The sequence below is a fragment of the Tursiops truncatus genome, chromosome X (genome assembly GCF_011762595.2).
Source record: "Tursiops truncatus isolate mTurTru1 chromosome X, mTurTru1.mat.Y, whole genome shotgun sequence".
In the NCBI taxonomy this organism is placed as follows: domain Eukaryota; kingdom Metazoa; phylum Chordata; class Mammalia; order Artiodactyla; family Delphinidae; genus Tursiops; species Tursiops truncatus.
In genome coordinates, this window is record NC_047055.1 from 1,745,310 (window position 1) to 1,766,944 (window position 21,635).

Genomic DNA, 21,635 nt, shown 5'->3' on the forward strand with positions numbered 1-21,635 from the left:
CGCAGGGCACGGGCAGGCCCTGGTAGTTGGACTTGATGATCCACTTGAGGAGCTGGTGGCCTAGGACCTCCAGTACCATGCACACGTCTTGGGCCGGGAGTGAAGGGCGGTCAGTGGGCAAGCAGCTGGGGCACAAGCCCCGCCCACCCTCAGCTGGGGCGGGGGAGCAACGAGCCTCAGGCAGTGCAGAGCTGGGTCTGGGAGGTCCCGGTATTGCTACCATCCCGGTGTCATAGTGTCCCTGTCACTCTAGGTGTGCCAGTTGGGACAGTACCTTCCACGGTCACCCTAGGGAGAGGGCACTGGAGGAATAGGCGGGTTTCTCAGCCCATCCCCAGTCCTACGCCCAAGTCTGCCAAAGAGCCTACGGACAGCCCCCCGAAAGGGAAGGCACTGCCACAGAGGTGGGTCCTCCCACCTGGGGGTAAGCCAGCAACACCCGTGGATAGCCAGTGCCAACCTGGTCATCCGCTCCCTGCCCCCCACACAGAAACACAAATCCCCGAAGTGGTGATGGAGATATTGCGCAGTGTCACTGGAAGGGATAAACCCCCATCGTGCAGATCAGCAAACTGAGGCCCTAGGAGCTGGGAAGGCATGAGCCAACTGGCCCCTGCGCTGCCACACTGCTTGCTCAGCCTACGAAGGATACGGACTCCATTAACCCCTGAGATCCTGAAGTCGTCGATGAGCTGGACAATGGTTTCTCTTTTGGGGTCACTGGGGTCACTGTCTCGGACCTGGAGCAAAAGCCAAGGGGCCACAGACGGCTGCAACCTGCCCCTCGCCAGCTGCTCCCCGGGCGGCCCCTCCGGGGTGGGGGCCTCCCTCCCGCCCCAGCTGGGCCCCGCTGGAAGAAAGGCTGCCGGCCCGCCCTTGCCCGCTCCTCGGGTCCTCCCACTCCACGGAGCCAGCTGGAGCCTGCCCCTCCGGGAGCCCTGCCCCCACCCCCGCGGAGCCCCGGCAGGCCTTGCACCCACATTGCCAGGCCCTGGGCGGCTCCTGGGGCGCTGGGAGCGGGTAGGGGAGGCGCCTCACACATTTCAGGAGCTTGATCTCATCCACAGCTGTCTCCGTGTAATGCCCTGCGCTCTTCACCACTTTGAGGGCCACGAAGCGCTTGCGCCTGCAACACCGAGACCCGCGTCGGCTGCCGGCACCGGCCAGACCCACGGGGCCGTCACCGTGGCCTCAGCGGTGCCCAAGGGCGGGACCCCAGCTGGCGTGGGGCCTCGGGGGGTGGAGGGGGCACTCACTGGATGTCCCAGCAGAGCCAGACGGTGGAGAAGTGGCCCCAGCCCAGCTTGCGCACCACGTGGTACCGCCCATTGAACAGGTCCCCGATCTTCACGGGGTAGTAGCCACCTGGGGAAGGGAGCCCGTCGGGCGCGGTGGGGGTGTTGCCTTCCCCGTGCCCGGGACAGCGCGGCCCGCCGGCGCCCGGCCCACGTGGGCTGGCCCTGGCCCCTCCCCGCGGGCGGCGCCGAGGCAGGCCTCACCCTTGCAGTAGTCCTTGGCATCCTCCTGCTCCTCGTCGTCGGAGCCCAGTAGCCCCCGTAGTATCCGTGGCGCCGGCGCGGCGGGGGCCCGTTCGGAGCCTGAGGACTCGAGCCCACAGGAGGCCTGCGAGCTGTGGGTGGGGTGGGTGGGCGGTGAGCGCGCGCGCGCGCGCGAGGCGCCAGGGGCCCCGGGCGCCCAGGCCGAGCCCTACCTGCTGCTGCTGCTGCCACTGTCCCCGCCGCCGCCCAGCGCGCTGGTGCTCATCCCGGCAGCGCTGCCCGCGGCTCCGGCGCCCGGGCGGCTGCTCCTGTGGGGCCCGGCCGCGGCCTGCGCATTTATAGCCTCGGCCGCTGATCTCACCGCCTTTATAAATAGCCTCCCAGCTGCTCGGCTGTGGGCAAGGTATGCAGCGGGGAGGGGGCGGCGGCGGCGGCCCTGGAGGGCCCGGCCCCCAGGACGAGGCCCCCGCCCCCCGGGGCTGGCAGAGGGGACCCCTCCACCGACACGGTGTGACGCATGGCTGTGGGCAAGGTATGCAGCGGGGAGGGGGCGGCCCCCAGGACGAGGCCCCCGCCCCCCAGGGCTGGCAGAGGGGACCCCTCCACCGACACGGTGTGACGCATCCTCCACAGTGAGCTCCCTCGCACCCCAGGGCCAAGGGGGACGCCCACGCTGGCATGTGACGAACCGGGCCCCAGGCTGAGCCCCTGCGCCTCAGGGCTGGCAGAGGGGACCGCTGAGTGGGCCTGTGGCGGTGACCTGGTCGTCAGACTGAACCCCTGTACTCCAGAGCCCGCTGATGGGGACAGCCACACAAGGGCACTGCGGGCATGGCAGGCCGGGCTTTCACCCCTTCTCACATGCCCTAGGGTGCCGGTGACACTCTGGGAACATTCTCTGGCTTCCTGTTTGGCCCTTGGGGGAGCCTTCCCAGAGGCGATCCCTGCATTCCCATGGGTACCTCATTCCCTGCCCCCTCTCTGCTGGGTCCCCGCTTTTCCGATGGCTCCTTGATCCCCAAGACAGGCTGGGGCCCTCCTGTCCCTCAGTGTAGCGTCGCTGGGGGCCCTGGCCAGGCAAAGGTCAGGGGCGTGAGCTGCGGGCAGCTCTTCCCACCACAGGTGCTGGGCCTGAGTGACGGCCTGGGGACGGCCCGCCTGGGACTCTACTGCTGCACCGTCTCTCCCGGCTCCCTGCGGCCCAGCCCTGCCTTGCTTACTGGCTCCAACACGTGCACATATCCACGTAGGAGGCGTGGGGAGCTGTTCTTCCGGGCCCCGCCCTCAGGGGTCCTCGAGTGGGAAGCAAGTAAGCCCACAGCTCTAGTGGGCTGGTGGCAGAGATGTCCGGGTCAGGCAGAGAGCCCTTGGAGCTCGTGACCTTGGGACCCCATCCAAGGGACCAGGAGGAAGAACTGGGTCCCCAGAAAGGGGGTGGGTGGGGAAGCCTCCAGGGAGGCAGCAGGATGGGCTGGAGACCTCCGTGGCTGGTGTGGGTGGGGAAGACGAGGGGAGGCCTTGGGCGGCCAAGGAGCCCCCCGAGCCTGTGGGCACTACCGTGGGCTTCCGGCAGAGACCGGTGGGCACCTTGGCTCTTCAGAAAGAACACCGGCTGCTCCCAGGAGGGCTGGGGGGCGAAGAGGGGAGCCAGGAGGCCAGCTGGGGACTGTCAGAGTCAGAGGGAAGCGGAGGGGGCCTGGCGGTGACTGGCGACACTTGCTTCTACGTCCCTGTGCCGAGGAAAGGACTGGGAGGATGGGGTGGCATAGCTGGGGGCCTGAGGGCAGGGGCACCTTTCTCGCAGGGGTCGGGGAGGGAGGAGAGCAAGGCCTCGGAGTCCTCTTTTTCTCAGGTAGCAGAAGTCGTAGCCCTGGGCCGAGGGGAGGGCTGTGCTGGGGCACTGAAGAGACTCACAGGCGAAGGTGGGGCTGGGCATTGGGCTTCTTCTAAAGACATTTCTGTTTTATTTCCAGATGTGATGCTCCAGCAAACACATAAATACAGTGGGGAAGGGGGAGGGAGAAAGGATGGTTATAAGTTAGAAGCCCAGGCGGGGAAGGAGGGAAGCGGAGGGGGCGGGGGGGGGGGGGGCGGGTAGGCAGCAGGGAGCCGCTCCCGCTCTCTGCCAGCCACTCCTGTGTCACCGGCTCCGTCCAGGCTCCGTCCAGGGCATTGAACTGGCAGACCCTGCTGCTGCCCAGCTCACAGGTCAGTCACCTTGTTCTCCACCAGGGCGGCAACCTGCTGCAGGCGGCAGGCCAGTTGCATCTTCTGGCCCACAGGGTCCTCCTCCAGGGCACTGATGATCTACCAGAGCAGAGGAGGCCGGCCCGCCTGAGGCCCTGGCCCTCGGCCCACCGGCCGCCCTGCCCTGGCTCCATCTCAGTAGCAGCCTGGGGAGCCAGAGCTCCCTGAGGAATCTGGACGGATGCCGAGCCCCTTCCCCAACCTGGGCCTTTCCTCTCCTCTGCCCAGATTGGGCCTGGACACTGCCTCTCGCCCCCAGGGAGACTCCTGGGGCCTCCCTCTGGGCTCTGGGCTCCGGGCTCCGGGCTCTGGAGGCATGCCCCTCCCCCCCAGAGTGCCCCGGGCCTCACCTGGTCGTAGTACCTGTGGATGTGGGTGTAGAGTTCTCGCAGAGCTTCCAGACAGTGGGGAGCGGAGGTGTAACTCTAGGGGTAGCACGCGGGGGTTGAGGCCCCAGCCCGGGCCTCGAGCCAAGCCTCCCCTTCCCCTCTGCCCCCCTCCCCCGCCCCAGGTGTGGAAGGGTGCACCCTCTGGGCCGGGCCTCACCCCCGAGAGCTCGGCCAGGGCCGAGTTCATCTCCTGGTAGCTCGCCGGAGAGCTCTGGCGAATGTCGGAGTAGTACCTGGAGGAGGGGACGGAGTCAGGGGCAGGCAGCGCCCATTCCCTCACCCGTGATGCCCCGACACCTACCTCTCCACCATCTGCTTGTAGCGAGGGATCTCCCGGGCGTAGAGCAGTTTGTTCACGGGGGAATCCTGTTCTGGGCAGGGGTGGGCGTGAGCGGGAGCTGGGGAGCTCTGCCCTGGCTTTCTGACTGTGCCACTCGTGCCCCCCCAGCCCCACCCAGGGCTCTTCTCCGAGCCCCCGTGGCTCCCCCGCCAGGCTTTCTTCCTCTGCCCTCACCCGGCCCACTTTATGCTCCGAGATGGTGCAGGAGTCCATGAAGGTCTGGGCAATGACGGTGAGGACGGCGTCCACGTTGTCCGACACCCGCACGTCAAAGATGAGCTGTGGGTTCTTCAGGGTGTTCACCCAGAACCTCAAGAGCAGGCTGGGGACACGGGCCAGCCGCGGTGTGAGCAGGCTGCCCCAGCTGGCATCCTCAGCCTGGTCCCCGGCCCTGAGCTGTGCGGGGAGCTGGCCTGCGAGTCCGTGCGGGGGCAGCCGGGAACCCAGGGCGAAGGCCGCCGGGCCTGGGCTTCTGTCCCGGCCCTGCCGCCCCCGCCCTGGCAGCGTCCTCTCTGCACGGGGGCAGCAGGCGAGGCACCTGTTAGTCTTCCAGATGTGTAAGGTCTCCAGGTCCTCAATGCCGTGCTTCTCGGCCAGCTCGTCCAGGAAGTCAAACAGGTACTTGACAGCGATGGGCACAGGCCGGTTCACGCTGAGGATGGCCTGGAAGGCGTCGTCCACGAACTTCTGCAGTGTGCCCTAGAAGGCAGGCGTGGGCGGTATGGGGGGGCAGGGCGTGTGCGCCTCGAAGCCGCGGCCAGCCGCGGCCTGCCTCAGTGGGTGGGGCCGCCCCCTCACCCCAGCTCCCCGGCCCACCTACCTTCATGGACAGCAGGCGGGTGAGGTAGATCTCCGGAATGGCCTTGGCCCGCGTCCGCTCCCGCTCCGGCTCCCTCAGGCTGCTGCGCCGCGCCTTCGCTGCTTCTGGCTCATCGGCGACTTTCACCAGGTGCCAGAGGCGGACCCCGCCGTCCTCACCGTCCTCCAGCGCGGGGACGTCTGAGGGCACAGAAGCCGGCCCTCAGTCCTTTGCACTGTCATGCCGCCGGCCGGGAGGCCCAGCCTGCTTCCCTGGTGAGGTGGGGCAGGGTGGGGGGCGCCGAGGGCCGCAGGGTAAGAGAGATGTGGAGGACAGGGTGGCAGCCCAGGGGCTCGCTCGGCCCAGCACCCCACGGCCCTGGAGCTCCCCGACCCGGACGCACTGCCGCCCTCGTCCACCCCGGGCCCCTGGCTCAGCCTGGAGTTGTGGCTTCCCCGCTGGCGAGGTTTGGGGAGACCCGGACACGGCAGACGGCATGACCAGGACTCCGGCCTGCCCACCTCGAACTCGGGGGCAGGTTGGTGCGGCTGGGCCACGGGACTCGCTCTGCCCAGAGGGGCAGCTCGGGGCCGGGCTCTGGGAGACGGCGCCTCCGTTGTGCAGCTGGGGAATGAGCCTCACCGTGGCTCCATCCGGGACCTGGCGGGGAGGGGAGCAGAGGCTGGGCTCCCTCCCTGGCTGACCCCGAGGCGGGAGCCTGCCCCCAGCGCCCACCTGCCCGGCACCTTGTAGTGCTGCAGCGTGTTGAGTCTCTTCCAGCGGTTCTGTGTCACTGAGGTCAGGTCCTCGTCCGACAGGGTTAGGTGACCAGCCAGGCCTGAGCGCCACTCTTGGGGGGACCCAGGGAAGCCGGTCAGCCCACGGCCTGTTCCCGTAGGGCAGAGCCGAGTGGCCACAGGTGAGAAGAGCCTCGGGCGGGGCGGGAAGGGTAGGTTCTCACCGAGGTCTAGGGCGTGCACTGAGGGCCTCTGGGAGAAGGGGGTGCCCTTGTAGACTTGGTCCAGCACCTTCTCCTTGACCTGGGTGATTGTGTCCGTGTCGAGCACCCGGGCAGGCACGCGCTGCGCCATGCTGCCCGCCGCAGCCCCACCAACCCCCGGGCCAGCCAGCACCGTCAGCGTCAGGGTTCGGAATTCCACGTCCTCCCGCAGCAGGCGGCTGTCGTTCAGGGTCCGTTTTGCCTTGCCTGTCACGGCGTCCACAGGGCCCTTGTCCACCTGGTACTGGATGGCCCGCAGGAGCACGTAGAGCGGCTCACCCGCTACCTCCTGCAACCACCAGGAAGGGCTGGCGTCAGCTGGGGGGCGGTGGGCGGTGCGGGCAGGGAGGGGCGGCCCGCTGCACGGAGCGAAGATGGACGGCAGGCAACGCCAGCGGCCTCTGCTTCACATCCAGCCGGGCAAATGTTCGTAGCCTGCCCCTCACCGACACCCAGCCCTCGAGCCCGAGGCCCCTGGGTGGAATGGGGGCGCAGATCAGTGAGGCCAGAGGCAGCAGCCCCAGAATGGCGTGAGGGGAGAGGGGCCCTCACCCTCAGGAAGGTGTAGAGACAGATGGACACCCAGTTGGTGAGCAGCTTCTCCACCATAGTCTCCGTCCTGCAGGGAGCAGGCCCCGGGTCAGAGGGGCTGCTGCAGGTCCACCCTGTGTCCAGGCTGAGGCAGGCGGTAGCAGGAGGGCAGAGCTGCTCCGCCTGGCCACCCTTTGTGCCCGGCTCGCCGCTCAGGATGCCCATCTGCTTCCCCACCAGCGGCTCCGGACCCAGCCCGCCTCCCAGGGCTTCCCAGCCCCACCCACGCCAGGACAGGGCTGGGCGGAGCCAGCTCCCCTGCTCCCGGGACCGGTCAGGCCAAGGCCAACCTGCGTAGCATGAGCTTGGGGTTCTTCTGCACGTAATGGGCAGCCAGGTCTCCGAGCAGCGTCCTCACGATGTCGGTCAGGTACTCGAGCTTGCCGTGCAGCGCCAGGGACAGCAGCGAGGCCACGAGGCAGCGGTCCCGCTGGGAGAAGCTGGGCTGCTCCTCCAGGGTGTGGATGAGCTAGGCGGGAGGAGGGGGTGCTGGCACCCACCCCGGGAAGCCCTGCGCCCCACACATCCTCCCACGCCTGAGCCCACGCCTGCCGCCTGGCCCGCCCCCGCCCCCGCGGCCCTCACCGTAAGGAGGAAGGGCTTGCTGTTGAGCAGGTTGGAGAGCTGCATGAGGCCCTGGTGCACCGGCGCGCGGCGGCCCTCTTCCCCGGGCCCCTCGAGGGCAGGCTGCAGCGGGCAGCTGCCGCGCCCGGGGAAGAAGACGCGCTCGGCGTATGTGCGGTAGTCCAGGAAGGGGATCCCGCTGGCCTCCAGGTCGCTGCTGAGGTCAGTCATCTCCGTCATCAGGTCTGTAGGCCAGGAGCCACCGAGGTGTGAGCTCAGGCCCAGGTCCGCCCTCCACCCCCTCCCCACCGCCCTCTCCCGACCTGTGAACTCCTTTCGGCACTGGTCGCCTACGCCGATCTCCAGGTTCTCCAGCTGCACCAGAACCTTCTGGTAGTCCCGCAGGGCCTGCTTGCTCTTGTGCCTGCGGCCCAGGGGCCAGGTGTCAGCCATGGGACCAGAACTGCCTGGGCCGAGGCCACTGAGCCAAGATGGCCGCCTGTGCAGAGGCCCGCCGTGGGCCACCCTTTCCAAAGGTGAGGAGGGGAGTTGGCGCGGGTGCACGCGTGGCAGGGCGGCCCCCTCACCTGTACACGAGGGTCAGGAGGAGCACGGCGGCGATCGGCACGGCCACGCCCAGGCCCAGGCCCGCCTGGGCCTCCACGGGGAAGGCAGAGAGCGCGGGCTCAGCCTCGTACTGGACGGGGCCCAGTGGCAGCCGCACGTTGCCCATCTGCACCTGCGGTGGGGACGCAGGGCTCTTGAGCGCCGGCCTGCAGCGCTCCGCCCGCCCAGCCCGGCACCCGGGGCCCAGCCTCACCACGAACTGCGGCAGGGGTCTGGAGCCGTTGGTGGGCTGCGGGGCCCGCGCGGGCGGCTCGCAGTACAGGTGGGTGAGCGTGAGAGTCTTCACCAGGCACTCGCCGTCGCCGATGTGCACGCGCACCTCCTCCTTGCTGATGCCCAGGTTGAGACCCTCACCCTGGAAGCCGGATCCGGGGCCTGAGTCGAGCCACCCAGCTGGTGCCCGCAGCCCTCGCGCAGCGGCGGCCGGCAGAAGGCCTCACCTCCACGTCCAGGATGTGGCCTGGCTTGAGGCGGTAGGGGCGGGCGCGGCTGAGCGGGGCCAGGCGGGGGTTGGGCTGGTACAGGAAGTCCTGGCCCCCACTGGCGCGGGCGAAGTCCACATGCACGTTGTCCAGGGCGAAGAAGACGCGCCGAGGGCTGGCCCCGTCCGGCACTGCAGGGCTCCGGCACAGGAGGAGGCTGGACGAGTTGATGGAGCAGACGGTGGAGCACTGTGAGGCGGCGGGGCCAGGACGAGGCAGGGTGAGCCTGGGCTGCCCACTCGCTCCCAGGGACGTGGGGGCCACCCCACCCCCTCGCGGGGCACGGCGTCACCTGCTGGTGGGGCCTCACCTGCAGCAGGCCCCCCTCAAGCTGGGTGCAAGCCTGGGGCGCTGCGGCGGGGGCCCGACAGCTCCCCCTGGGGGTCGGGTCCCGGGGCTGCACCGCCACAGCCGTCTCCTCCGCGGCCTCCAGCCACACGGACAGCAGGGGCCGCTCTACCACGTCCAGGCCCGTGCCCCTGACTCGGATCAGCCGCCCGCCCCTGCGCCAGGATAGCACTCAGCAGGACCAGGGGCGGCGGGCAGCCCAGTCCAGTCCTGGCTGCCCGCCCTCCCGGCAGGGTGCACAGGTTGCCCCAGGTGGATCAGGTCCTCACCCCCGGAAGCTGACGCTGGGCTCCGCCGCCACGAGCTGGGGGTCGGCGGTGTAGTGGAAGGGGCTGGCGAGCAGCGTGCGCTGGGCACGGCCGAAGACCACTCGAACCACAGCTTCTCCTGGGCTGGCCTGGGGCGTGGTGTGGCACACGATGGCCTCAGGACACACTGGCTCCCTTCTGCAGGGTGGGGAGGTGTCTGGCATCTTGGGCTCTAGCCTCAGCCCGGCCTCCCCACCAGAGGCCTGCTTTGCCTCCCTCACCAAGGGCAGAGACCCCTGGGGTGGGCACGGCAGCCGTGGACCTGGGACTTTCACGGGGGCCTTGGGGAGCCCTGAGCTCATCGCCCGCATTGTACGCAAGGGGACGCTGGGGCCCGTAGGGAGTATCCCCAGCTGACAGCGACCAGCTGGGGCCAGGAGGAGGGACTCACATACGACAGGGCTGGCTGCCCACAAAGGCACTGATGTTGCCTCCCGTCTGCAGGTGCTGCCCATGGATGGTGAGCTGGGTGCCCCCTGCCTGGGGGCCCCACTGGGGACTCAGGCTCAGCAGGACGGGGTCCTGGGGGACAGGGCAAGCTGGGGCACGTGGAGGCCCACTTCTCAGCTCTGCCTCCTGGGCCACGACTGACCCTGCTCTCCCTCCGGAAGCCCTGTGCCCAGCTCCTGCAGCCCCGCAGCTCTCCTGCCAGCCGCCCTGCCCCACCAGGGGGTGCTCTTCTCTCCTCGCTGCGTCTCCTCGTCCTCTGCCGCGGCTTGCACCTCCCAGGCCCCCCTCCCCGCAGCTCTAAGCCCTAAGATCCAGTCACCTCCTTGGGGTGCTGCCCCTGCCCCTGCACCCACTGCTCCCACCCCGGGCTCTCTGGCTCCAGCAAGTCTCGAGGGCTCAGGCTGGCACCTGGAGGCATCCCTGCTCTCCCCCATCCCCTTGCCCGCAGGCATCCGGGTGGGCAGCAAGTCCTGACAGGTCTGCGTCCCCGAGTGATCCCCCTGGCCATCCGGCGGCCGCTGCACTCACTGCTTCCGCTGCTTGCCTCCCTCCTGGACAGCGGCCGGTGGGCAGCGTCCTCACCATCCCGCCGCTGCCCACAGCCCACCGTCCACTCAGTGGCCAGAACGATCACTCGGATCGCGTGGCTTCCCTCCTGGACATGAGGTGACGCTTCCCACTAACCTTAGGTCAGGTTGGAAATCCTCACGTAGGTGTCACTGCCCTCCTGTCCCTTCTTTCTACTGCCCCCTCTGTGGGGACCACCCTGGGTGGGCACTGACCTGGTAGGTGAAGTGCTGGGTTGAGATGCCCGGTGGCCGACTCTTAACGGCCACTTGGATTGGGCCCACGGTGCCGTTGGGGGCAGGAGATGTCACACACACAATTCTGCAGAGCGAAGGCCCGATAGCTGCTCAGGACCCCCGTGGGCCGGGCCCTCGCCTGTCGGGAGCCACAGGCCGCCTGCCAGCCGCTGCCCAGAGCCCACCCCCTCCACTCCTCTCGCTGCCAGCCCCCCCTCCCTTCCCCCGGCCTCATCTTCCTTCGGCGCATCTGACCCGGGCCCACGTTTCTTGGCTGCGAGCCTCCCTTCTCTCTGGGCGGCCAGTCTCTGAGGGCCTCCTTGGGAGGGCGTCCCTCCGCCCCCGGCTGCCAGGATGCCTCACCGGGCAGAGATGCGGTAGAGAGAGGGGTCAGGGCTGCAGGGCCGGCCAGCCACGCTCACGGCGTCCTGCACGTCGGCAAAGTCCCGGCCCAGGTTGGAGCCCAGGATGGTGAGGGCCAAGCCGCCCTCAGGGGGGCCGGTCAGGGGCTCAATCTGCAACAGGGAAGGGTGGTGATGGGATGCCCCCAACCTGCTCCTCCTTTGCGGTGTCGGGGGGTGCCTGGCCAGCCAACCAGACTGAGGTGGGACACAGCTGCTAGGGTTTGGGGGCCTGGGGCAGGGCTGCGCTGACCCTGGTAAAGCTGAGACAGTGGGGGGCAGGGCGGCGCCAGGCGGACCGCGATGGGGGATGGCGGATGAGTGAGAGGCTGGGCCGTGGGGGAGGGCTGGGGGCTCACCGCGTTGATGCTGGGTGCGGGACACAGCAGCTCCACGGCCCCCGGCGGGCACAGCGGCCCGTAGCGGCAGGTGGGCCGGTCGTGGCTGCACCACAGGCAGCCCAGGCTCCCGCTGGCCGCCTGGCAGTGGCTGCAGTCGGGGTGGCCCACCGCGCAGTCGTACAGGGTCACTAGGGAAGGCCAGGCGGTGCGCTGAGGCGCCTCCCCCAGCTGCACACCCCGCCCTGCCTGCTGTGCCGCCCCCAGGCTCACCATGAAGAGTGCGGGCATTGTCCAGCCTCTGGCCCTCGCCCCGGGTGACGTAGATGGGCACCGGGAGCTCCCGCTGGGCCATGGAGGGCTGGAACTGTGGGTGGAGGGCGGGGTCAGGCCCGACCCAACTCGGGACACCCCCTGACCCCCCCCCCCCCCCCGCCTCCTCCAGGACGCTCCTCCCAGAATGCGTGCCATTGTTCAGCCCCGCCCCCCCCCCCCCCCAACCACCGCGTCTCCCAGCAGGGGCTGTGGGCGCCACGTTCCTGTGCACGCCCAGGCCTGCCCACGGCAGGCCTCCTGAGTGACGACAGGCTGAAGGGGGCGAGCCCCTGAGGGCCCGCGCGTCCAGTGGCAGGTGAGGCTATGGGGCAGCTGCCCACCTGCTGGGCCTGGCAGTGGATGAGGCCGGCGTCCCCGGCCACCTCCTCCAGGGAGGCTGGCAGCCTCTGCAGTTCTCCGGGCAGCTCCAGCCAGCAGTGGTAGGAGGCAGGCAGGCCCTGGGGGTGGGCTCTGTCAGCATCCTGGACGCTGTCAGCCGCTACCACTGCTCCTCCCCCACTGTCGCTGTCCCCCACCCACCGGAATGCTCACCCGGAAATGCTGAAGGTTCCGCACGCGCAGGGCCAAACGGCTCTCCCAGCCCACAGGCACCAGGAGGGGGCCTACCAGGCCCTCGACCCGGGGACAAGCCCCTGGGCCCCGCACCTGGATGTCCACCTGGGGGAAGGAGACCCCTTAGCGCTTCAGGAGTCGAGGGGCCTAGGCGGGCCCGGGGTAGGGCGGGCGCACGGCGGAGGTGAAGAGAAGCCAGCAGGCTGGGCCCGCCCACCTGTTGGGCACTGTAGATGGTCCTCTCGCCCTCCGGGCAGCGTTCCCCGTACACACAGCGGCTGCTCTGGGGGCACCAGTGGCACCTCCAGCGGCTGCCCACACAAGCACTGCACCTGGGGGGACGGGGGGACGCTCAGGCGGGGCACCATCGGGACTCACCACCCCCACCCAGCAGCTGGGCCCGGCACTCACGGGGCAGCCGCGTCCAAGGCCTGCACGGCACCGCAGTCGTAGAAGGAGAAGTTGGCGGTAGCCACGACCACGTCCTCGAACATCAGGGCCAGGGGCAAGGTGATGTGCTCTGGGGGGCATATGGTGGTGGCAGGGGCGGCCATGTGGCTCCTGCCCCTCTGGCTCCCCCCTTGCCCCTCGCCCCGGGGGCCCCTCACCTGTGCCTGGAGGGTTAAGCGGCAGCTGGTCTTGGGGAGGGGTGACGCAGGCCACGTGGGTCCCTTCCACGTGAGCCAAGCTGTCATAGTTCCCAAAGGCACAGTGGAAGTATTCGTCCACGGTGAGGGTGGGCAGCCGGGGCACAGACAAGGTGACCTGCGACGCATGCGAGGAAAGCACAGCAGGCGGGGGCCTCCTGGGGGGCCCAGCTCGCCGAGGGAGAGGGATCCAGGGCAAGGGAGGGCTGGGAGCGGAGGCAGCGGGAGAGGAGGAAGACGGGGCAGCCCCCGCCCCGGCAGGTGGCGGCAGGCGGCGGCAGGCATCTGACCTGGCCCTGCTCCTGGCGGGGATGGTGGGCCGGCAGCAGGCTCTGGATGTGCAGGCAGCGGCCGTCCTCGTAGCTCCATAGCCACTGGTTGGGCTGGGCTGCCCGCCCGCATTGGCCCTTGCGGGTACACCTGTGGGGCAGGGGCCCGTTGGGTCCCTGTGTGGGACTCAGGCTCCCTGGGTGATTTGCGGCAAGGGGCTTGGGAGGACGGCCCAGCTGGAGCGCAGCAAGCAGTGGGGGTGAAAGAGACTCTGCTCAGAGAGGAAGGGGCCAAGTGCATGAGCACGTGAACCTGACTTAGGGTTGCCGTGAGGGATTCCTGAGGCTGCTGTGAGGAGCGTGGGCTGGAGAGGAGCTGGAGTGGGCCAGGGGACACCTGAGAGAGGTGACGGAGGCCTGGCCCAGAAGGGGCTGGGGGGAGGAGAAGTGGACAGGCTGGGCAGTGGGGGGAAGGAGATGCCCACCAGATTCTCGGTTGGGCACGCAGGGCAGGATGGGGGAACTCAGCGACGGCCCTGCATCCCACCTCGGGGACACGACCCGGCCTCCTGGCCCACCTAGAAGTGCTCCGGGAGCGGCCCCCACTCACCTGCCCTGCAGGACGCACCAGCCGCACAGGGGGTCCCGGGCCTGGAGGCAGCTGCTGCAGTCGGGGAACTGGGGGCAGGCTGCCACGGGTAAGCGGTCCACCTGGACAGGCGGCGGGGTACGGAGGTGGTGGCTGCGGGGCCTCGGGCCTCGTGTGCTCACCCCCCACCCCCGGGACAGCCCTCACCTGCTGGGAAGTCAGCACGTAGAGGTGGCTGCCGCTGCTGTCCACCAGCAGGTCGGGGCTGATGGCCGAGCCCGGGGGCCCCACTTGTTGTGAGTGGTACACCTGGCCTCGGGTGCCATTGAGGAAGACCTGGGGGGATGACAAGGGCAGGGCTGGGCCAGCCCGCCGAGCCAAGGCCCGCTCTCAAGATGGCCGCAGGCTAACCGTTCGGAGGAGGTGCTGTCCCGGCTGGGGTTCCCGGGGAGCATCCCGGCCCACAGAGCTGTCTCCCCTTCTTGCCGGCCCAGGGCGGCCAGGCTGTGCCGTGGAGGGTGGGGCAGGCCCACGGGCATCCAGCCTGCCCATGTCGCCTCCCCCTTCGGCCTCACCCAGCTAGGGGGGCAGAGCCACCCTGGGTGGGGCCCTTGGGTGCCAGGGGAGGAAGGGCAGTTGTGGAGGGACAAGCAGGTCATGAAAAGGCAAGAGTCTCCTCTTATCGGCCGGAGAAGTGGGGGCCGCCTGGGAGGCGTCCTGAGCCACACATCTGGGAAGCAGCCCTCAGTGTGTGGCCTGGCTTTCCGACCTGCCAGCAGGGTACAGGCCGAGAGGTGTGGAAGGAACCCGCGGCTCACGGGGCTCCTGTGAGCCACCACAGGGCAGGAGCGCCTCCAGTCAGGCCACTGAGGCCGGGCCCGGCCTGGCAGCATTGAGGCTGGGACCGGGGGTCTGGCCGAGGCCCGCCCTGCCTTCATCAGGCCCTTACTTTATGCAGCTGGCCCTGGACGTCCCCCAGGAACGCTATCGTGTGTCCGTCTGCCTGGAGGGCTGCGACTGCGCTGATGGAGTTTCTGAGCTGCAGCAGAGGCCCCGCCTCCAGGGGCTGGCGGCCCGCAATGGGGCTCGGGGTGTGTTCGTCGCCACAGGGGTATGACTCGGGGGAGTCCTGCAGGGGCGGAGAGGGGGGATTCAATTCCTGGAAGAGGCACGAGGTACCTTCCCTGGGCCCAGATCTGCAGTCAGCCCAGGATGGCAAGGCAGCAGGCGAGAAGGGCTCAAGGTTGCACCGCAGAGAGGGAGAGACTGGCCAAGGAGACTCAGACAAGCGGGCCCCTCCTTGACATCCTCTAAAGCAGAGGTCACAGGCGATTGTCACATGAGAGCGTCCAGCTGCCCTCGGCCAGGACTACGTGTGGCAGCCCCGGCCCTGGTCAGAGAGATGCTGCAGGTCCACAGAGGGACAGGGCCGGGGTGGCAGGCCGGGCAACACGAGGCCGCGGGAGAGGCGGGAGCCGCTGCCAGGTGGCGGTGCGGAAAGCCTCAGGTGAGAGGGCAGGGGTGAGGCCCGGGCCCAGCCACTCACGGGCGGCAGGGTGACGCAGCGCGATGTGACGCCGTACTCCACGGTGGCTTCCTCCGTGCCGCCGGGGCCCCGGCCGCCCGTGGTGTAGCAAAGGCGCCGGGCCCGCTCCATGGTCGCGTCCAGGTCGGCCAGGGGAAAGGCGCACAGGGCCGCCTGCGCCCCCCTCGGGCCGGCAGCAAACGCTCCCAGTAAGGCGCCTGGGGCGAGGGAGGCGGCCTGGATGAGGCCGTGGCCCCGGCAGGTGAGGGGCACCTCCACGTAGGAGTAGAGGTTGGCATCCCCCAGGCAGACCCGAGCCACGTAGGAGCGGTACTCGGCCTGTGCCCGGGCCCCACGGCGGCGGAAGACGAAGTAGGCCGAGCGAGCGTCAGCGAGGGCCGCCACGTAGCTGTTGTTGTAGTCGGAGAGGTCGCCCACCACCAAGCGGCCCAGGCCCTCGCTGGAGAAGGGCTGTGGCCCAGCCAGCTGGCGCACGGTCAGGGGTGGCACCCCGCCCGACAGCTTGCCCGCCAGGCCCCTGGCCACCAGCAGGAGGTCCTGGCCTGGCCCGGGCACCACCAGGCCCACCGTAGCCACGCCCACGGCGTTGGCAGCCACGAACTGCCCGTCGCCGGGGTCCTCGGCCCGGTACAGCAGCTGCGCCACATCCTCGAGGCGCCGCTTCTCACACACTCCCTGCCGCACCTGCCCGCAGGCCACCAGCTCCCGGGCCCGGCCGCTCACCAGCAGCAGTTGGTTGGCGTTGTCGGTGAGCCGGGCCTGCGGGCACTCGGCCGGCTCCCGGAAGGGCACGCAGTCGGGGCTGTCGAGGACCGGGCCTGTGACGGCCACCGACTCGAGCCGCAGCGCGGGGCTGAGCTGGAAAAGGCGGTTCACCGCGCCCACGTAGAGCGCGCCCCGGCCTGGGGCCAGCGCCAAGCGGTTGAGGGTGGTATTGGGCGCTGGGAAGCGGTGTGCCCACGTCGGGGTGAGCGGTGGGCACAGCAGCGGCAGCACGAGCAGCAGGCAGGCGCCCAGTGGAGGCCGGGGCGCCATCGCGGGGCCCTGGGGGAGGCCAGGCAGGAAGGCATGAGTCAGGGCGGCTGTGGGAATGGAGGATGAGGGGGCAGGAGGAAAAGGAGAATCCAGGAGAGACAGAGACAGAAGGGGGGGAAGGAAGGACGGAGAGGCAGAGAGACAGCAGCAGAAAGCGGGGGCAGGGAGCAGCAGGGGAAGCGGAGAGGGAAAGAGTCAGAGGGAGACAGGGACAGGGGGGTGGGGTGGGGGGGTGGTGGGGTGGGGGTGGACACGGAGAGTCCCCAGGAGGTGGGGGCGGGGTGCACGCATGCGCGAGGAATTTCCTTCGTCTACTTTAGATGCATCTAGATTGTGGAAGGGGGCAGATCCTGAAAAGCCACAGGAACACCAACAGGACTGAGTGGCAGAGAGAGGAGAGACCACAGAAAGGAGAGCAGCGCGGAGGGTGGGGAGCGCCTTTCCCCGGGCGGCGGCGGAGGACAGTGGAGGGCGAGGGGAAAGGGGACAGGAGCCCGGAGACCAGGGCCTGAGGGCCAGCGAGGGTGGGAGAGGAAAGCTGCCCTGGGAAGCCAGCGGAAGAGAGGAGAGAGCCAGACACCCCGCTGCCTGCCCCAGAGAAAGCAAGGGGCCGGTGGCCAGGGCCGAGGCAGAGGAGAACAGAGGGCTGGGAGGGCCCCAGACTGAGCTGGGGGTGCTCAGAGCGGGGATGGGGGAGTTGGGGGGCACCAAGAGACAACCCAGGGTGCAGGGGGTTGGGGGAGGCCTGTCCCTTGCCCCATCAGCCCCGGCAGCCAGGGTCCACCGGGACTGGCACGGGGAGGGTTAATGTGGGGGGGGCGGGTGGAGTGAGAAGAGGACAGCCAGAGAGGGCGGGAGGGGAGAGGAGAGCTTGAAAGAAAGTCCTAGCCAGAAGCTGGGCATGGACTCCCTTCCCCACCCATTTGGGGCCCAAGGCTGAGCCCTGAGGGAAGGGCAGGGCCCTAGCCTCCAGAGGAGGCTCCGATCCTGGGTTCTGCTGCGCCTTCCAGCTCACCTCCCGGCCAGGGGCCTTAGCACCCGCTGCCCAGCAGCCTCCTGCAGTGCCCAGGTGACACGCGCCACGAATCCCTGGGCCGTGATGGCCCCTCACGCCTCTCTCCTCCTGACCCCGGCGCAGAGCCCCAAGGACGGGGTGGAAGCCAGGTCCTGAGTTGAGCCAAGGTCCCGCACAGCTGGGTGTGTGGGCGCGTGCCAGCCAGGAGCGGGCCCGCTGTCATTCAGCGGCCTGCCAGCTCCGGCCCCCGTGGGCGTGCCAGCTGTGGGGAGAGCTCCGAGGACGCCTCTGGGCCCTTATCTTGGGAATACAGACAGGAAGGTCAGGCCTGGCCTGGGGACAGGGCCGTTTCCTCTGGACCCTGGTATCGGTGGCAGTGTCTGCGGCGGGTGAGGGGCAGACGGCCCACAGCTGGAGGCGCAGCGCGTGGGAGCCCAGGCTCCAGGCTCCTCCGCGCTCCTCACCTGCCTTCCCTGCCCCAGAGGGGGGGTCTCTGGGGACGCAGGACTCAGGCACTTACCGCAGCGAAGGGCAGCAGCAGAGGCGTCTCCCGGGGCAGTGGTGACGGGCACAGGATGGCTGTGGGGGGCATCGTCCTGAGGAGGAGGGAGACAGGCAAGGCTTGGTTCCATTCACACTCAACCCCGGGGGAGGAGGGAGGCCAGGGGGGCCGAGGCCTGGCAGCCGGGCTCCACCACAGCTGGCAGCTTTGTCAATAGTGGCCGGGCCAAGGCAGCCCTGCCTCCACGCCAACAATGTCCCCTCTGTCCAGAGGCCCAGGCCAGGGACCCGCTATCTGGTGTTCCTATCCCCATCCAGGCTGTTCTGACCAGGGGGCTCCCTGCCACTCCCCACCCCCAGAGAGACACCCCCTGGGATCTGGGGACAAAGGGACAGGGTTTCCTTCAGCCAGAAAAATGAGACCCACACAGCCAGTCCCCCACTCCCGCCCCGTGCCAGCCAGCGTGCTCCTCCCCGTGTCCCCCCGGGGTCCCTGTGAAGGGCGCAGAGTGGGCCACGGAGCCCCTCTGCGAGGGCCAGGGCCCTGCGCCCCTGCATAGCAGGCCTCACCCTCGGTAGCCTTGGCGCCTGGCTGGAGGGGAGTCCCGACCCTCAATGCCTGCGTTTGTCCAGGCGGGGGGGCAGGGGAGAGACTGGCCAAGGCAGCCCGCCTGGGAGACCTTCTCCCCTCACGCCCCCCCACCCCCAGGGACTGGCAAAGTCGTGCCAGGTACAGTCTGGTGCCAGCGGAGGATGCTTCTGGAGGGGGCTGAGGCATAGAGGATGCACAGGAGGGGGTGGGAGCCCAGCCCTTAGCCCACCCAGCCCTTAGCTTCAGACTTGGCAACTGGTCGCAGGCTGTCCCCCTCCCGCTCGCTCGGGGAAATACCATCCCAGGATGGGTCTGGATCTCCCCCTTCACGTGTGGGGTGGGGAAGGGAGCGGCAGCCGGCAGCCGGCTCCTCTGCCTCCCTCAGAGGGCACCGTCCGCACACCAGGCGGCAGGGCTCAGGCCGTGACCCGAGGTGCGGGAACAGGTGTGCTTGAGTCAGTCTCCCCGTTTCCTCCACAGCGTGCGGTAGCAGCAGGCAGGCTCCAGGGTGAGGTGACAGCCACAGGGCTCGCTGCCACCTGGCTGGGCCAGTTGGGTGGCTGTAGGAGCCAGGCGGGCCGCTTCCCTACCCCGTGCCCTGCCCCGTGGCCAGAGGCGCCAGCTCTCACATTTGGGGGCAGCAGCCGTAGCCCTACCTCCCAGCGCCAGGGCCACCCATTGGCCAGGACTGGGGGGATCCGTGCCCCCAGGCATCAGGAGGTGTCGTCGCAGGACTTGGTCTGGCACCTAAGCGCTTTTGCCTGATTCGGGCTAGTCGGCCTGTGGACCCCTGGCTTCTCCTGGCTCCCAGGCGGCGCCCCCCACCCTGACCCGGCGGCCCCTGCACCCCGCGCCCTAGCCAGCCCCGGCTCCTGCCTACCTGAGCGGGCCGCCGGCCGGGCCGAGGAGCAGCTGGCGGTGCCAGGAGTGCGTCCCGGAGGAGCCCCAGTCTCCCTCCCCACAATGCAATGGCTCCCAGCCCGAGTTGTCCTGGGTGCCCCGGGAAGCCCAGCCCCTCCGCGCCCACCCCTTTGCCCGACGGCGCAGGGCAGGGCACTGCTGCCCTCTGCCGGCCTCGGTGGGCATGGCAGAGGGCCGGCCGCGCACCTGCCCGGAGGAGGTGAGAGGGGGCGGTGCCCTCCCATGGGGAGGTGGGGGCAGGCGGGCATTCCATAGCCTTCCATGAAGTGCCCTGACTGAGCGCCAGACTTGGCCCTGGCACTGGCACCGTTCAGAGACAAAGCCCACAGCCACCTGCCCCAAGAGTCTCCCGGGTCTCAGGGGCAGAACTACTTGCCAACAGATGAGACCCCACTGCCAGGACAGCCATTTGTGGAGGGCACTGTGGGTCACCAAGGAGGGGGAGTCAAGTCTAGGGCCGCTCAGGGCATCATGGAGAGCATCACAGAGGAAGTGAAGTTTAAGCTGACCTTGAACCACACCGTGCTACTCCTACTGTCATCCTCCAATGTACCAGGGCTGGTCTAAGTGTTCTGTGGACGTGAACTCATTCAGTCCTTCCAATGACCCCAGAGCGGGTGCAGTTATTTCCTCTGGTTCACGGGTGGGGAGACTGAGGCTCGCAAGGTTAGGAAACTTGCACAAAGTCACAGGGCTAGTAAGTGGTAAGGCTAAGAGTCAACCGCGGGTCCCTGCCCTTAACCATCAGGCACGAGGCCCTGAACCATGAAGGGCAGCAGGCATTGGGCAGGAAGGGAGATGGGGACTGGCCGAGGCCAAGCCTGCAGGTGACACGCCCACAGGGCATTTTCTCCTACCTGGAGCACAAGTTGGTCGAGGTGAGCTTCGAGGCTGCGGAGGGCCGGCAAACGGCTTTGCATTTGAACAAGCGCAAGCTGGTGGCCCAGGGGTGGAGAGCATGGGGGAAACCTGGGTCGGGGGGGCTGTAGGTGTGGAGAGGGGGAGCAGGACCCAGGAGACGTGGCGGTGGACAGGGTGTAGGCGGCGAACGCAGAAGGATCCAGATCTCTGGGCTCTTTCTGCTGGGGCATCACTCCCTATGGAGCACGGGTGCCAGTGGAGGGGAGGACTGAGGGGCCCACAAGGCAGGAGGAGGTGGCCAATGGAGCTGGTGGGGTCTTAGCATAAGAAGCTTGGCTCGGGGTGAAGAGCACTGGGGGTGGGTGGGAGTCACAAGAGGGAACTGGGAGACGAGGGGCGTCAGGGGAGGCGAGCGACCCAGAACCTGAAGGCCTAGCAGATCCGGAGGGCTACACCCCCCTCCCCCAAGGGGGAAGGCCACATTTTAAATTACATTGCCGATTTCTTTAGTAATTATGGGACTGTTCAGGTTTTCTGTTTCTTCTTGAGTCAATTTTTTTTATTGTGGTCAAAAATACATAACATAAAGTTTACCATCTTAACCATTTTTAAGTGTACAGTTAAGCAGTGCTAGGTACACTCACATTGTTGTGAAACGGATCTCCAGAACTTTTTCATCTTGCAAAACTGAAATGCTATATCCATTAAGCAACTCTGCTTTTCCCCAGCCCCTGGCACCCACCCTTCTACTTTCTGTGTCTATAAATTTGGCTATTCTAGGGACCTCACATAGGTGGAATCATGCAATATTCGTCTTTTGTGACTGACTTATTTCACATAACATAATGTCATCAAGGGTCACCCATGTTGTAGCATCTGGCAGGATTTCCTTCCTTTTAAGGAGGAATAATATTCCATTTTGTGTATAGCCCACATTTTGGTCATCCTTTCATCAGTCAACGGACACTGCGGTTGCTTCTACCTCTTGACTGTCGCGAATGGCGCTGCCATGAACGTGGATGTGTAAGTAGCTCTGCTTCCGATTCTTTTAGATACATACTCAGAAGTGGGATTGCTGGATCGCGTGGTAGTTCTATACTTAATTTTCTGAGGAACCTCCTCACCATTTTCTATGGCAGCTGCACCATTTTACAATCCCACCAACAGTGCACAAGACTTCTAATTTCTCCACATTCTTGACACTATTTGATGTTTTCTGGGTATTTTGGGGTTTTTAAAAAAAATAGTAACCATTCTAATGGGTGTCAGGTAATTTATTGTGGTTTTGATTTACATTTCTTGATGATTAGTGATGTTGAGCATGTTTTCATATGCTTGTTGGCCACTTGTATATCATCTTCGGGGTAATGTCTATTCAAGGCCTTTGCACATTTTTTAAATCTTTTTTTTAAATTAATTTATTTTATCTTTGGCTGCGTTGGGTCTTCGTTGCCACGCACAGGCTTTCTCTAGTTGCGGCGAGCGGGGGCTACTCTTCGTTGCGGTGCGTGGGCTTCTCATTGCGGTGGCTTCTCTTGTTGCGGAGCATGGGCTCCAGGCTTGCGGGCTTCAGTAATTGTAGCAC

The 21,635-nt window shown here is 67.5% G+C and overlaps 2 protein-coding genes across 6 annotated transcripts in view; both read right to left on the reverse strand.

Moving 5' to 3' along the window:
• Positions 1-1,838, reverse strand: part of LOC117310368 (SRSF protein kinase 3) — a 63,790-nt gene extending 61,952 nt beyond the window's left edge. Inside the window, exons 1-6 of the mRNA XM_033849893.2 lie at positions 1,712-1,838; positions 1,500-1,630; positions 1,257-1,365; positions 1,039-1,126; positions 653-740; positions 1-87 (exon numbers count right to left, since the gene is read on the reverse strand). The exon at positions 1-87 is cut by the window's left edge and continues 20 nt beyond it. Of these exons, the coding sequence (XP_033705784.2) occupies positions 1-87; positions 653-740; positions 1,039-1,126; positions 1,257-1,365; positions 1,500-1,630; positions 1,712-1,764 (556 nt within the window). The 5' untranslated portion in view covers positions 1,765-1,838. The remainder of the gene's footprint in view (positions 88-652; positions 741-1,038; positions 1,127-1,256; positions 1,366-1,499; positions 1,631-1,711) is intronic.
• A 1,173-nt stretch (positions 1,839-3,011) lies between these two features.
• On the reverse strand, positions 3,012-16,401 carry PLXNB3 (plexin B3). 5 transcript variants are annotated; one of them, XM_073798821.1, is made up of 34 exons: positions 15,126-16,399; positions 14,529-14,708; positions 13,787-13,915; positions 13,601-13,701; positions 13,012-13,141; positions 12,683-12,839; positions 12,486-12,594; positions 12,292-12,406; positions 12,054-12,179; positions 11,843-11,959; positions 11,460-11,553; positions 11,208-11,377; positions 10,811-10,962; positions 10,427-10,532; positions 9,586-9,716; positions 9,156-9,332; positions 8,849-9,041; positions 8,497-8,727; positions 8,250-8,411; positions 8,017-8,168; positions 7,753-7,853; positions 7,451-7,674; positions 7,156-7,334; positions 6,827-6,893; positions 6,236-6,563; positions 6,021-6,124; positions 5,796-5,934; positions 5,296-5,474; positions 5,014-5,174; positions 4,650-4,797; positions 4,437-4,501; positions 4,293-4,368; positions 4,097-4,171; positions 3,017-3,806 (listed from the first exon to the last, which is right to left on the reverse strand). In XM_073798821.1, the coding sequence occupies exons 1-34, from the start codon at positions 16,158-16,160 to the stop codon at positions 3,702-3,704; spliced, it is 5,718 nt and encodes a 1,905-aa protein (XP_073654922.1). In that variant the 5' UTR covers positions 16,161-16,399; the 3' UTR covers positions 3,017-3,701. The 5 variants fall into 5 exon arrangements, with proteins under 5 accessions (XP_073654920.1, XP_073654921.1, XP_073654919.1 ...); XM_073798819.1 differs by having other exon boundaries at positions 3,012-3,806; positions 4,110-4,171; positions 6,021-6,563; positions 15,126-16,401; XM_073798820.1 differs by having other exon boundaries at positions 3,012-3,743; positions 6,021-6,563; positions 15,126-16,401.
• Between the last annotated feature and the right edge of the window lie 5,234 nt (positions 16,402-21,635).